General features: G+C 39.4%; 1 protein-coding gene across 1 annotated transcript in view; it reads left to right on the top strand.

Annotated features, from left to right (window-relative positions):
• SORCS2 (sortilin related VPS10 domain containing receptor 2) overlaps positions 1–12666 on the top strand; it is a 383600-nt gene that overhangs the window by 166838 nt on the left and 204096 nt on the right. The window contains exon 3 of the mRNA XM_026034091.1: positions 4879–4978. Within this exon, the coding sequence (XP_025889876.1) occupies positions 4879–4978 (100 nt within the window). The remainder of the gene's footprint in view (positions 1–4878; positions 4979–12666) is intronic.

Genomic DNA, 12666 nt, shown 5'->3' with positions numbered 1-12666 from the left:
AGTCAGTATTTCACAGTCAAAGATGAAGAGATATTTACAAGTCACTAAAATGTTCTAGAAATGGCTGCTTGTCCTTCCCTGTGCTGCCAGGAAGAGGTGGAGACTGGAAAACTACATTATTGTTTGCAGTGTCTGCAGTAATGGGCTGAAATCTCTTAAACAGTATAAAGACAGACAGTGTATAYATATATATACACACACACACACACATACTTATATTTATATTTATATATATAAAGACAGACAGTATAAAGAGCTGTCCCATATTCTGTGCTCAGCAGAGTCTTACAGAGAAATTTGTTTTAGCCAGAAAGGTTCTTGGAGGGACTAGTGTAGCAGTTCYTAAAAATACTGATAATGTTGGTAAACAAAAACAGAATAAATACCTTTTAAGTGCGTATGTGAAAAGATAAGCTCTGTACTACCTGAACTTGAGGTTCGCAAAGTGTTTAGCTGTTAGATTTGCTTACGCCTTTGACTATTTAGAGTAAAACTAGATTAAGAAGGAGACAGTTCTATAGTATTTCTGTTTTTGAGAGCAAAAATATCACTGAGGTTCAAAAAGGTTCAACTTTTGTGGAAAGCAGAGAGAGGCATTTTCAGACAGTGCTGCAGCCCGGCTCACAGCTGGTGGGTAACGCAGCAGGTGATCGCTGCGTGGCCTGGCCTGGCCTGGCCTGGCCTGGCCTTCTGCAGCTCCTGCAGAAAGGCTCTAGAGCCTCTGGAGAAAGGCTGTGGGTTGGGGGGAATTTTTTGTTGATGGTGTTAGCCTTTGTTAGCCTTTATAAGACTAACTAATATCCTTGAAATTTCCACACTGTGCATACAAGGGCCTGTGATGTCTTGCTTGTGAAGAAATAAAGATATATTAGTATAATTTTTTTTAAATGATATTCCTCCTTGCAGTAGGTTTGTCCTGGCTTCCATGTTAGGAAATTTGGAATGTATCTGTTTTAAATATCCTATCAGCCAATCCTTCATTCTATACTGTCTTGTAGATATCTGTATATTTTCCTTATAATAGACATTTGAGATGTAGTAGGTAGCATTATCTCTATTTTTTTTTTTTTTTTTTTTTTAAGGAAAGAGACTGGAATGCAGAGAAAATCCCAGTGTTAGGTATAAGTCTGTGATGTAGTGAGAACTTGACCTCATTTCTCCTACACTTTAAGGTTAATGCTGTAACTATTGGATTATTCTTCTGACCAAAAGATGGAGAAGGAGAGAAGAAGTCATTTAGAATACAATCTGGAAAAGATTTAGATGGGAAGAAGTCCAAATGAGTGTTAAGCATAGATCCATGCTCCTTCACCCTGTGATGTGCATCTTGCATCATTAATTATTTTGGACAATTTATTCCTAATCGAAAACAGCAGATCTTTTCTGTACTTAACTAAACTTACTTAACTAAAGTAATCCTTTTGTCAGCTGAAGCTTTTTCATTGTTATCTTCTAGGATTTTTGGTTAGTTGGAGAAAATGTACAATAGCACCCACTTTGCTAGCATGAAATTGAATTAAACTTCAAAGGCAAAAGGTAGAAGACATCTGATCAACATGTACGTGTTTAAATCACTGTCTTTCCAGGCAGTCACTTCAATTAATTGAAAATCAATGAAAATAAAAAAAAGTATTTGCAGATTAATTTTTTTATTAAATTTTGCTATGTTGACTTATTTTAAAAAAATAAAATTTCACTACATTTTAGTATGTTTGATATATATTTTAATATATATTTGTAAATAAAATCTTGGAAAACGTCTAATTGAGCAATACATCATCATCACATAGATGTGAATTGTCAATGGAGAGCAGTTTAATGACACTGGAGTTTGAATAGGTAAACACTTGGTTCACATCTCTTTCAGTTTGTCTTAAATTTCTTCTTCTTCCTCAACATTTCTGCTGAAAGACTCAAGAGTTTAGGTGCAGTTCTAAATTGTTAGGCATAGTTTTAGTTTAGCTCAAATATAATAAAAACTACATTTTAAGGGAGAGATCCACTTTTAGTTTAGGCTTTCTGAAGCTTTGATTTCATCAGGGTAAGTCTCTGTGCCACTTAGATGCTTTCCCAAGTAGAGTTTGAGCTAATAGTATTAAAACAAAAAATACCCAATTCTGTCCTGGCTGTAATACCATTGTACAGTTTTGCTGATTGTTATTTCAACATGCTGTTATCACAGTGATTTTTTCAGAAAGAAAAAGAATTGAAGAGGAATTGTTCATATTTCAGCAACTACGCTCCCTTTCAAAGAAGCTATTACCTAATGGGAATGCCAGTCAGAAACTGGTTGTGTGGCTGGTGTCTGCCTCTAGATATGAGTAATCACATAGTCCTGGCACTGGTGTCTCCACCTGCCCTGCGTGGCCCATCGCCTCAGTCCGTAGAGATGTTCTCCTTGGAGTCTTGCACTGAGAGCTTTCGCTCTGCTAAGAAACACGCGCACAAGCTACAGCCTTTAGCAGAGGTGGAGGAGCAGCAGGAGACAACCCCAGAACCTGCTGTATCCATGGGAAGGTCTCACGGAGAGCAAACCCCATCCCTATCTGCAGGTCCTTCCACAGTGCAGGTCAGGCTTATCTTTGAGAACCCAGCCTTTACACGCCATGCTCTTCTCTATGGAGTACCAGGATTGTGCTGCCACTGCAAATAAGCCGTGCTGYAGGAGGACCCTTTTTGCTCTTCATATCACCACCCTGTTACATCCTCTTTCCATTTTTACCTCAAATGCTTTTTAATGATTTTTTAGAAAGGAAGAAGAATGTATTTATCCAAATAAGCACAGCTGCATTTCTTTCCTCTCCTTCGCACTTTTGACACAGCACAAGCCTGGCTTTCAACATAGAAATAAATCCCTTTTTGAAAGGTGGTTGCTCCTCTCCTGCAGCTAGTATGAAACACACTTTTTGCTGTTTTTTAGCCTATTCCTCAATAGTTACAGTCAGTCTGAGATGCCAGAATTTATAGTTCTTCTACCCCTCTATCCCCAAAGCGTTGTTCCAGGGAAAGCTGTCTGAACCAGGTCACTCTATACATATGCAAAGGGAGCTGCTGATGTTGCTGGGTAGTCTGGGTTTTAATAACAAAGATTTGGGGATCTGAAGAAGTTCTCCAGAGACCCACAGGTGTCCTCCAGCTTGGACACGAGGCACCTTTGTGTATGTGCACTAGCCTGTGGTGTCACGTAGGAACTGGATTTCTTCTTTTTGGCTCCAGCTTTTATTTTCCTATTGAGATAACTAGTTTGTGCCAGAAAATAGAAGATTTTGGCCATATAAATTTTCTACATTTTGTTTGCAAATAACTCGGTTACACTAGTGTACTCTTTTTTTTTGTTACAACTTTATTTTAGCCTTTTAATACTCTTTATGAGTCTTGAGGGTTAGAACAGGCTGTTTTAGAGTGGAGCGTCTAATCTTTAGAGTGGTTTATTCTCTTTGGATGTCCTCTTTTCTCCTGGCACAGCTGCTGTCACCATTAGTCCTGTGGAGTTACTGTCTAGCGGTCCTGTTGTATTAATTCTGTAACTGCCTCTTCAAAATAAATTTGATCACCTTTAAAGTTCAGAGAATTATTTCTGGGTTTTATTACTGGGCAAACCACTGGACCAGTATTTCTTTCTTTGCAGAGAATATACTAGGTTCTTGTTTGCATTGTACCCACTTGTTCTGCATGGTTTTGGTCCATCTAGATGAAATTAGTGTTTTAGAGTTTGCTTTAATTTCTATTCTGTCAAACACCTCTAGGAAATTCGTGTTAGCACTTTCAGTGTCCAGCCTTTCCCCTCTTGAAAGTTAATCAGCTTCATGCCAAATAGCCAGTGTAGTGGAATTGTGTGTAGTTGATTTCTATGTAATTATTTGTTAAAACTGGATTATTATGTTTGCATTAACTTTTATAAGGTATTGTACATCTGCAGGCTAACCAACATTATGAGGTGCAAAATGGATCAAATATTTTCAGACGCCTCTGTAAAACAGATAAACTTGTGCCCGTACAGTTGAGTCAGAGCCATGGCTCAGAGTCTGGAGGCTGGGCATCCCAAATAAGAAGGGAAAGATTATTTTTATAGGAGACCATATGGTGCATTTATATCCTGTATAAAGCATGGGGCTTCATCCAAAGTGATTTAAGTTCAAATTTGCTTTGCTTTGAGTTTTGCTGAATAACCTTTTCCTTAACTAACATCTTACCTGTGCATTCTTCTTGTGCTACACATTGCCAATACAGAGACTGAAACCAAATGCTGTTTTATCCTGTAGGTTTTTCAGGTAAATGAAGTGATATTTCTACATAGTCCCCACAATTACAGCATGCACAGCTTTGTGTGCAATGCACAGCGACAGTTGGGTGCTTTTATTGCTTTTATTTATCCAAAGCTATAGGAATCATCTGAAAACTGCTGGAGGAGGCCGATACCTTTATCAAGTATAAATTCTCATAGAAGTCCATTGCAGGTCTCCTAGAGGCCAGGCCAGCTTGCTCTATTATGCAGCCCCAACATCTGAAGCCAGCTTTTCCTTTTCTACCTAGATGAATAGGTGCTGTTAGTGCCCCAATACAAGCCCTTGCTGTGATTACTTCACTTCTTCATGGTGTTGTTGGGAGGCTATACGTTCTGTGAGCCTTTCATTGCAGCCTAGTGTCATCCTGAGCACTAGCACTGCATAGAATTGCAAAATACAAGGCAGAACTAGCAATGTGTTCTCCAACCTGCAAWAGTGCCCTCAATAGTGGCAAGTTTCTTTGAGTTGCTAATGAGCAGGGAAAAGAACAAAAGGATGGCAGAGAAGCATTGAAAATGCCTACTTAGTGTTACACTGTTTTGCTGCTGAGGCCTTTAGAAGAACGCACTTACTGATGTTTGATTTCTTTCAGGTCATCAGATTTTGGGACTTTGTACACAAAGCTGAATCTACAGCCGGGGATTGCCACTGTTATCGACAATTTCTACATTTGCCCCACCAACAAGAAAAAGGTATGGCAAAAAAATGACTTCTTATAGTGCAGCTGAGAAGCTGCTACTGCATGAAGTTGGTTTTATAGGTTTTTAAAATACAGAGAAGTGGATTTTGCAGAGCTGCTGGTCACCACAGGTACAACTGTGACATATGGCAGTGGATTATTTACTGCTGCTGAACAATATAGCAGGGGACAAATGCCTTGCTGAGCTTCTGAGGATGTTGACTTCTGGAAAGCATAGGCTTGCAGAGATCCATGGATATTCTGGGATTAACATTCAGTATCCTTAGCTGTTATACATAAATTCAAAGTACCTTGGAGGTTGCTTGGTATAAAGTGTAGGAAGTGGACGATGTGTCTTTGAGAGTGATGTTTATACTGTGTAAAGCCTGCATTAAAAAACAAAACGACTCTTTTCTTGAAACTTTTTCTTAAAAAATGTTCCTGCATTGTTACTGAACCAAAAAGCATTTTGTGGAGTCTGGGAAGATTAAGTGGACTTTATAAGTGAGAGTGAAATCGACCCACTGAATGTGTTTACAATGGATTTTATATTAGAAGCAAGCAAGAAGAGTGATTATGAGAGAAAGCAATAACAACCCTTCTATGTCTGCAAAATGTCCATGATTTAAACTGCAGGAATTGTGAAATATATTGTGAATATATTATTGTGAGAAACACAAGCACGGTAGGCCCTTCATGAAGTAGGGATTTTCTTTTGATAGAGACCTCTTAACTACAGTGTAATGCGGAAGAATTGATTTCATGCAGAGGCTGCTGATCGGGAGGACAGCACTAGTTGTGTTTGCCTGTCTGTTCTGCCTAATCAAAAATCAGGATATCTCAGAGAGGCTGCCTCTATTTCTCTTGCAATTGTGACTGGAGTTTTTGTGACCAAGCAATGCTATGCCCGAGTTAGATAATACATTTTTAATCTGCTGTGAAGTCGGTAATGATTTTTCATTTCATGAAGTGGGACTACCACCAGGYGCAGAATCTCTCTGAGCATTGTACATCTCAGAGCTAAGATTGACTGGTGATTTCAAGTACAAAAAGAATAAAATAWAATTAAAAAAAAAATCTTTACTTGTGGCAGTTTGTGGCATGAAAGCTGGAAGGAGGAAAAATCTGGGGAGAGCTTTGCCCAGCTTCTCCAGCTGCAATGAAAAAGCCTCCAGCATGTGAGGTCAGTAACAGTGTGAATGTGCCTGTTGTCTGGCAAAATAAACAGTGTTAAGAATTTTGAGACAGAAGGACACTCTGGTGTTTACAAAAATCTCCTGTTAACCCAATCTCAGGAATATGTAATTTCTGCTCAAGGCAACTTGAAGTCCATAGACAGATCAGCTCTGCTTAATAAACTAATGTCACATTGGAATTCACTTGTTAAATTTTGGTAGTCATTAAATATGCTATTTTTATGCTGAGTTGGGCTTTCAACAAGATGTTCTGTAATATACAAACAACAAAAACAGAAGGGCAAGAAGAATTTCAGGGCTTGTAAATGAAGCCAGATGGAGATATATTTATACATACGAAGGTGCATACATACACACACATGGTAGAGGCCTGGTGAAAGCAGTGCAATTAAGTTGTTTAGCCAATGTTTTCAGATCTGCCTTGGGGGTTTTGTAGCCCCACATGGTGGTTGAGGGAGATGTCCTGTGGCAAGATCTGGTAAGAACATTGTCAATTGTAATGGCATCTTTTCTGAGGTTGGCTGTTGGATTAGGGCACTGAGATGATGTGGAGATTCCACTAAAGTTACTTGGAAAGATGGAAGATGTCTCTCTATTTTGGCATAATTGTGCTGGAGTGGAAAAGACAAAGAACAGCTCTGACTCCTATACCTAGCTGAGAAAAGTCTCAGTGTTTCATTCTTTCCATTTCCTCAGTGTAGATGCCATCTGCAGACTCTTCACAGAATTACAGAATGGTTGAGGTTGGCAGGGACCCCTAGAGATCATCTAGCCCAAGCCCCCTGCTCCAGCAGGGACACCCAGAGCACATGGCCTTCGTCCTGCTCAACACTCTTCCTCTCTTGCAGACACTCAGAACCCTTCCTGCAGACACTGCTCGTCATTTCCACCTGAATGCCACAGAGAATTGACCTGATGTTATTTTAGCCATGTAGACTTTAGGAATCTACTCTAAGCTCACTCTGTCTCCCTCTGAAGTCAATGGATAAACTTGGGCACCTCCACAGATAGTTGATCCTTTCAAATATCCTATCAAAATCGTAGTTAATCCTGTTTATGAGAGTAAGATTGAATGGTCTTGCAGAGGTTGCTGTAAGTGCCTTTGTGACTCTGGTCTAAAGAAAATCTAACTGTTGCTGCCTACAAATGTAGATAAAGAGCTGGGAAACAAGTGGCTTTTATTTTGCAATACAGTTACATCATGTTTGCTGGAAGGCTCTAGTCTAACTCTTGAACTGAAATTACTTTCTCAATTTATCTCCTCCAATATACCAGCTCCTGGAGTGAATCAGAGCTTTACTGAATGTGCCTGTAATCTGTGGGTTGTAATTATACCATATAAACCAGTGGACTTAAATGTGTGGTTTATAGTGCAAATCTGAAATTATACTGAAAGTGTTCAGTCCCTGCGGATTGCTCTAGTTTGCACTTTCTTAAGAAGACCAGTTGAAAAGAAAATGTTGATCCTTCTTATCTTTCCTACCCTCTTGTTAAAGACGTTAAAATTCCACAGAATTATGCTTTTTATTATGAAGTGCATTAGCAAATGCAGAGGTTAAAACCATATCATTTTCACCTAGTGCTCCGTGGAAAAAGGATTGTATAAGAAAGAATCAATTACAAGGTTTGCTGTAGGAATGCTGGGGACTTTGAACTAGCTGGTGGAAGGAAATAAATCCACTTATAAAGTCCATTGAATCCATGCAAAGAAGCAGCACATTCATTTTCTATCTTACTTTTCTGTGAACAACTTGAGATGACTACTGTTCCTAAGTCTCCAGGAGCAATCAAGAAGGAGTTATATCAAGACCATGTCTACACAATCTTTTGCAAATTGAGATAAATTCGCTATGCCTGCCTCTTGTGCTGGCCAGATGAAATAAAATTCTGATCTAAAAATTGTATTGTGGCAAGGACTGTGAGACTCAAGCTAACAAACCCATTTTTGACATGAAATGATGGCAGAAGTCCAAGGGGAAACCTTTAGAGCCCTTTTCTTGTTGCTGTGACCCACCTTTCTAGTGTGTTTCTGATTCAGAGCTGGACTGCAGTCAGGCAGCAGCAAGAGAAAAGACCATATAGGCTCRTCTGAAATGCTATGAAATAAGAGAGTAATGTGAGGTGTAACAGAGTAGTTTGGATTTAGCACTTCCTGAGGACAAGTTAATGTTTGCTGTACAATACAGCKCTTTCAGTGTAGCAGAAACTTGCATCTAAAGACAGGAAAATTGTTAATTGCATTGCTCTGAGGTGGCTTGGGAAAGTGGTAGGTTAATGAGGGTGAATCCTTCTGTGCAGTATCTCTGTCTTGGCCATTTGGAGGCACTTCTTCATACATCTATGATGTAAAATAATCTTCCTGTCCATCACAGGCCACACTGCAGTCCTTGAAATGTCAGCCATTGATGAGGAATATTTTTATGCTATAAAACCCGGAACTTAGTAATTATCTCCTTTTCAGTAATGACTCTGTGCTGATGTGATCTGTAATGTCAAACTGCTGTAGACATCCTAGAATGGACAGTGTGGGGAAAAATGATTAGATCCTGGTCTTCCGTTTTCTAAAGCCACTCTGTGATTGTGATATGGAAGTGGTGCAACTTTACTCACAGGACAAGGAATTCTGATTCCCAGCATGTCAGTTTGGAGCCAGCCAAAGTTAATACTTTCTACAGAGGATAAAAGTTATCAAATTCAGTTTCACTGGGACAAATTATCAAGAAAATGTATAACATTTTTATAGAGAATATATGCTATTACGTGTATAAATTATGTATTTTAATACTGTCTGTGTAATGTTGCTGGGAAGGAGTTGAGTGAAAATTGCTTTTGTTCCACATTCAGCAAATATTTTAATTTTCATTGATACAAAGGCAAATGAAACATACATCCTTCTGTTTATCCTTTTCTGCAAAAGAGGCAGCCAAGCAGTATACATACAGTTTTCATATTAATAGAAAATAAATATTGATTGTGCATTTACTGACTTTACTTAAAAGGGTTGAACACTTACATTTCCCAGCTGTCACAATAACCAATAGCTGAATATTTTTCCAAGCTAAATGAAACAATGACAAGTGTGCATTGTTGCTAAACTAGCCATGCAGAACACTTCTACAGAAGATTACTATCTTATCTATAAAGAACTAGGCTGTCCTATATAATATTTAAATTCCTGATACTTTAAAAATAGCAACAGTGTGAATTACACATGATAGCAAAAGGGTTTTTGCCATGGATCTAAAAACATTTCCCAAGAAGCAATGGAGTTGAGCAGTGTTTATCAGCACTTACAGGTACATACAGTCCTATTGCATGTTGATATTTGTCTTTCAGAGCCAAACACTTGTGGTGGAACTTGTAAAAGGCACTTCTTTTTTTTTCTCAAGTATCAATTTTCCTCAGAGTACCTATCAGAATATCTTCAAATATACTGAGTAGCCTTTGTAGTTGAAATTGTCAATAACTTTCAGTAACTTGAGTAGGTACTTCAGGAAGGATTCCCTGTGAAGCTGTGGAATGTAAGTCCATATGTTGTGATGATGCATCCATCATCCTGCTCTAGTGTTGTGTTCTCCCTGTGTAAAGTATCACTATTCAATAACATGCTAGTCAAGTAGCACCCAAGTGCTGCTGGAACMTGACTGTGTCGTGTTGCTTAAGACTCCTAAGACTGTTCAGTTCATCTCCAGATTTTCCAGACGCATCCAGAATTATGCTTAGGGATCAAGACCTTGGTCCCACTTCCCTCACCCAGTTTGCTGCTTAGGTGGATTGCTGTCAGAAGCAGCACTGTGCAGAACCCCACGTTTTATTGACATGCGACTGATGAGCTGCTGCCTAATTGTCAGCCTTCCTGGCCAAGAACCGGTGTGTCTGAAATGGTAGCAAGTTCTGTGCTCTGTGCTTTGGTAGTTTCATTTGTAAAATGTGATGTTAATATCTGTGTGATGGTTGGAGATACCAGAACAAAAATCACTGTAAAGTGCAAAACTTTACTGTCCCAACATCAAAATAATATAAGACCAAATACCATGTATGGTCTGTCTGTTGGCTTTTATTGACAGCCAATCTAGGGAGCTGTTAGGCACCAGTGGGACTGGATATGTTAAAACAGTCAGGGTGCACTGAGATATCACCATCCGCTGCACGGGTTCCTGCAACACCTCTGAAACCACGCCATATGGCAAAAAGGTTTGATGGATGCTGGTTGATGGGGTGGGAATATGTGTATCTGCAGAAAGTATGAGACAGGTTTGAGAAGCAGAGAACTGAACAGTTGGAAATTAAACAAATATATATATATATATATATATATGGAAGAATCATTGGGAATTTAGCTATTAGAAAAATAATTCTACTAAGTGCTGCCTGCACTGGGGCTGGGAAGTTCTGCTTTCTCCTTCCGACTGATTCCTGCTGTGTTTGGAAACCAGGGCTTTTTCACACTTCTTAGGTAAACAGGCTTGCATCAAAAATACATACAGCTTTAACATGATTTTCACCTCTCCTCACACCTTCTGAGCAAGTCAAAGGGAATAACAATATTACGGTATTATTTACGTAAGCCATATCCCTTAAACTGTAAACTTTCAGTGCATATTTCTGTATAGTGTGATGGAGAAAGGTTTGCTTTCTTATATATATATATATATATAAAGTAATTTACATGCTTTCTGCACATTTCTGCATCTCAGATTTCTACATAGTGAGCTTGAAAACAATCCCCTGCTCTGGGTATTTAGATGCATTATTGTCTTTGAATAACTTTCTACATGCATTTTTAGTAGAACAGTGAACCACACAGTTTGAAGCTATTTTTAAATTTTCTTACTCCCTTTTGACATCTTAATGTTTTATAGTGCAGCACTTGGAGAAGATGATGGTCAAGGGCTGTACCTAATTAACAAATATGAACCTGGCTAGCTGTGAACAGATTTTCGTGACTAGTCTCTAGATTTTCCATGGCTTGTAGGATAATTACTCCTTAAGGTAGAGGGTGTGGGAGCTAAGGGAGTTAATGCTTGAACAGACATTCTGTCTTATTATTGTATCCTATAATTTGTTTGACGTTTAATGTAGAGATCCCAACAGAAGTTTTTGAGGTTGACCTTTCACTGGGATTTTTGTAATCAAATGTATGACTTTAAAAAAAAATGTAATCAAATCTGATGTATAACTTGTGCATTCTCTTGTGCTCAGGCATGAAGTTTTTTAAGCAAGAATAGTCTTGTCTTAACTGCATGCTTGCTATAGATTTGTTTGCGCTATTTTTATGAGTTTCCTGTCTAAATCTCATTAATCACAGATGCAGACCAACAACTACAAAAAGCCCTGATGGTAAATTAAGTTTACTGTAGTGAAGCCAAAAATAAAAGACTAGTTTGTGGGAGTATAGCATAAAAAAGATTTATGTAAAATGGAAAAGACCTGCAAGCAAGTGTTAAGAGACCATTGGGCAAGTGCTTCTGCACTTGAGAGACATCCATTTTCCTCATGGTAATTCTGGGAAGAGAAGGAATCCAAGCATTGTATTTTCAGCAAGGTTTTATTTCCTATTACAGTGAGCAGAGAGTAGTTGCTTGGAGGAATAGGAGGGGTCAGGAGCACATAGGAGAGGGCATGTCTGAAGGTACCCTCTGCATCTGCAGAAATGTGGCTGCTTCATGGGGAGCTGGCCAGAGGCCCGGCCCTCATTGCGGAAGCAGGATGAGCCATACCAGAGGGGTTTTAAGCTCTGGGATTTTGATTTTTTCATGCCCTAAAAATAAGGGCAGTTTTGCCAAATTGAGAACASGATGTGGATTCTTAATCCTAGGCCCAAGTCTAAACCTAAGCCATAGCCAAAGACAGAAACCTGGGGCCATGCTGGCAGTGCCTGTGGCGCGGACCCTGGGCAGGCCGCACGTTTCCCTTGACTTGCCTGTCAGCTACRTGGCTGGCCTGAAGAGACTCACAGAATTACACAATCCTTAAGGTTGGAAGGGACCTCCAGAGATCATCTAGTCCAACCCCCTTGAACACGCAGGGCCACCTAGAGCATGTAACACGTTATTGTGGGTTTTGAAGGTCTCCAGAGGAGGAGATTGCACAGCCTCCCTTGGCAAACTGGACTGTCACCCTCACTATAAAGAAATTTTTCCTTAAGTTCTTCCTGAATTTCTTCATCACTTGAGAGAGGAGCTTTGGGAGGAACCAAAGTCAACTAACCAGCCCAAGCTGTGAGGGATAGTAGTTCCTTGCTAGGACAGCTCTCCAGACCAGAGGGAGACCTCAGCTTTCCTCAGGCACAGAGACTTTCTAGTGTCAATTCTGGGGCTGCAACTGCCATTGTCTACTTAGGAGCTACTGAGGATCACACCTTTTTTTGAAGATTAAACGTTCCTGTGAGAATGTAGTCTTCCTGGTAGGTTTTCTTATGCAGTACAGTCCATGCAGAATTAAATAGAGCAAAGAGGCAAATCATAATATGTAGGAGAGTGTAGTCATAATCATAATATGTAGA

The sequence above is a fragment of the Nothoprocta perdicaria genome, unplaced genomic scaffold (genome assembly GCF_003342845.1).
Source record: "Nothoprocta perdicaria isolate Ctin4 unplaced genomic scaffold, notPer1 scaffold_14, whole genome shotgun sequence".
Classification (NCBI taxonomy): domain Eukaryota; kingdom Metazoa; phylum Chordata; class Aves; order Tinamiformes; family Tinamidae; genus Nothoprocta; species Nothoprocta perdicaria.
This window is presented reverse-complemented; position numbering and strand designations above follow the sequence as displayed.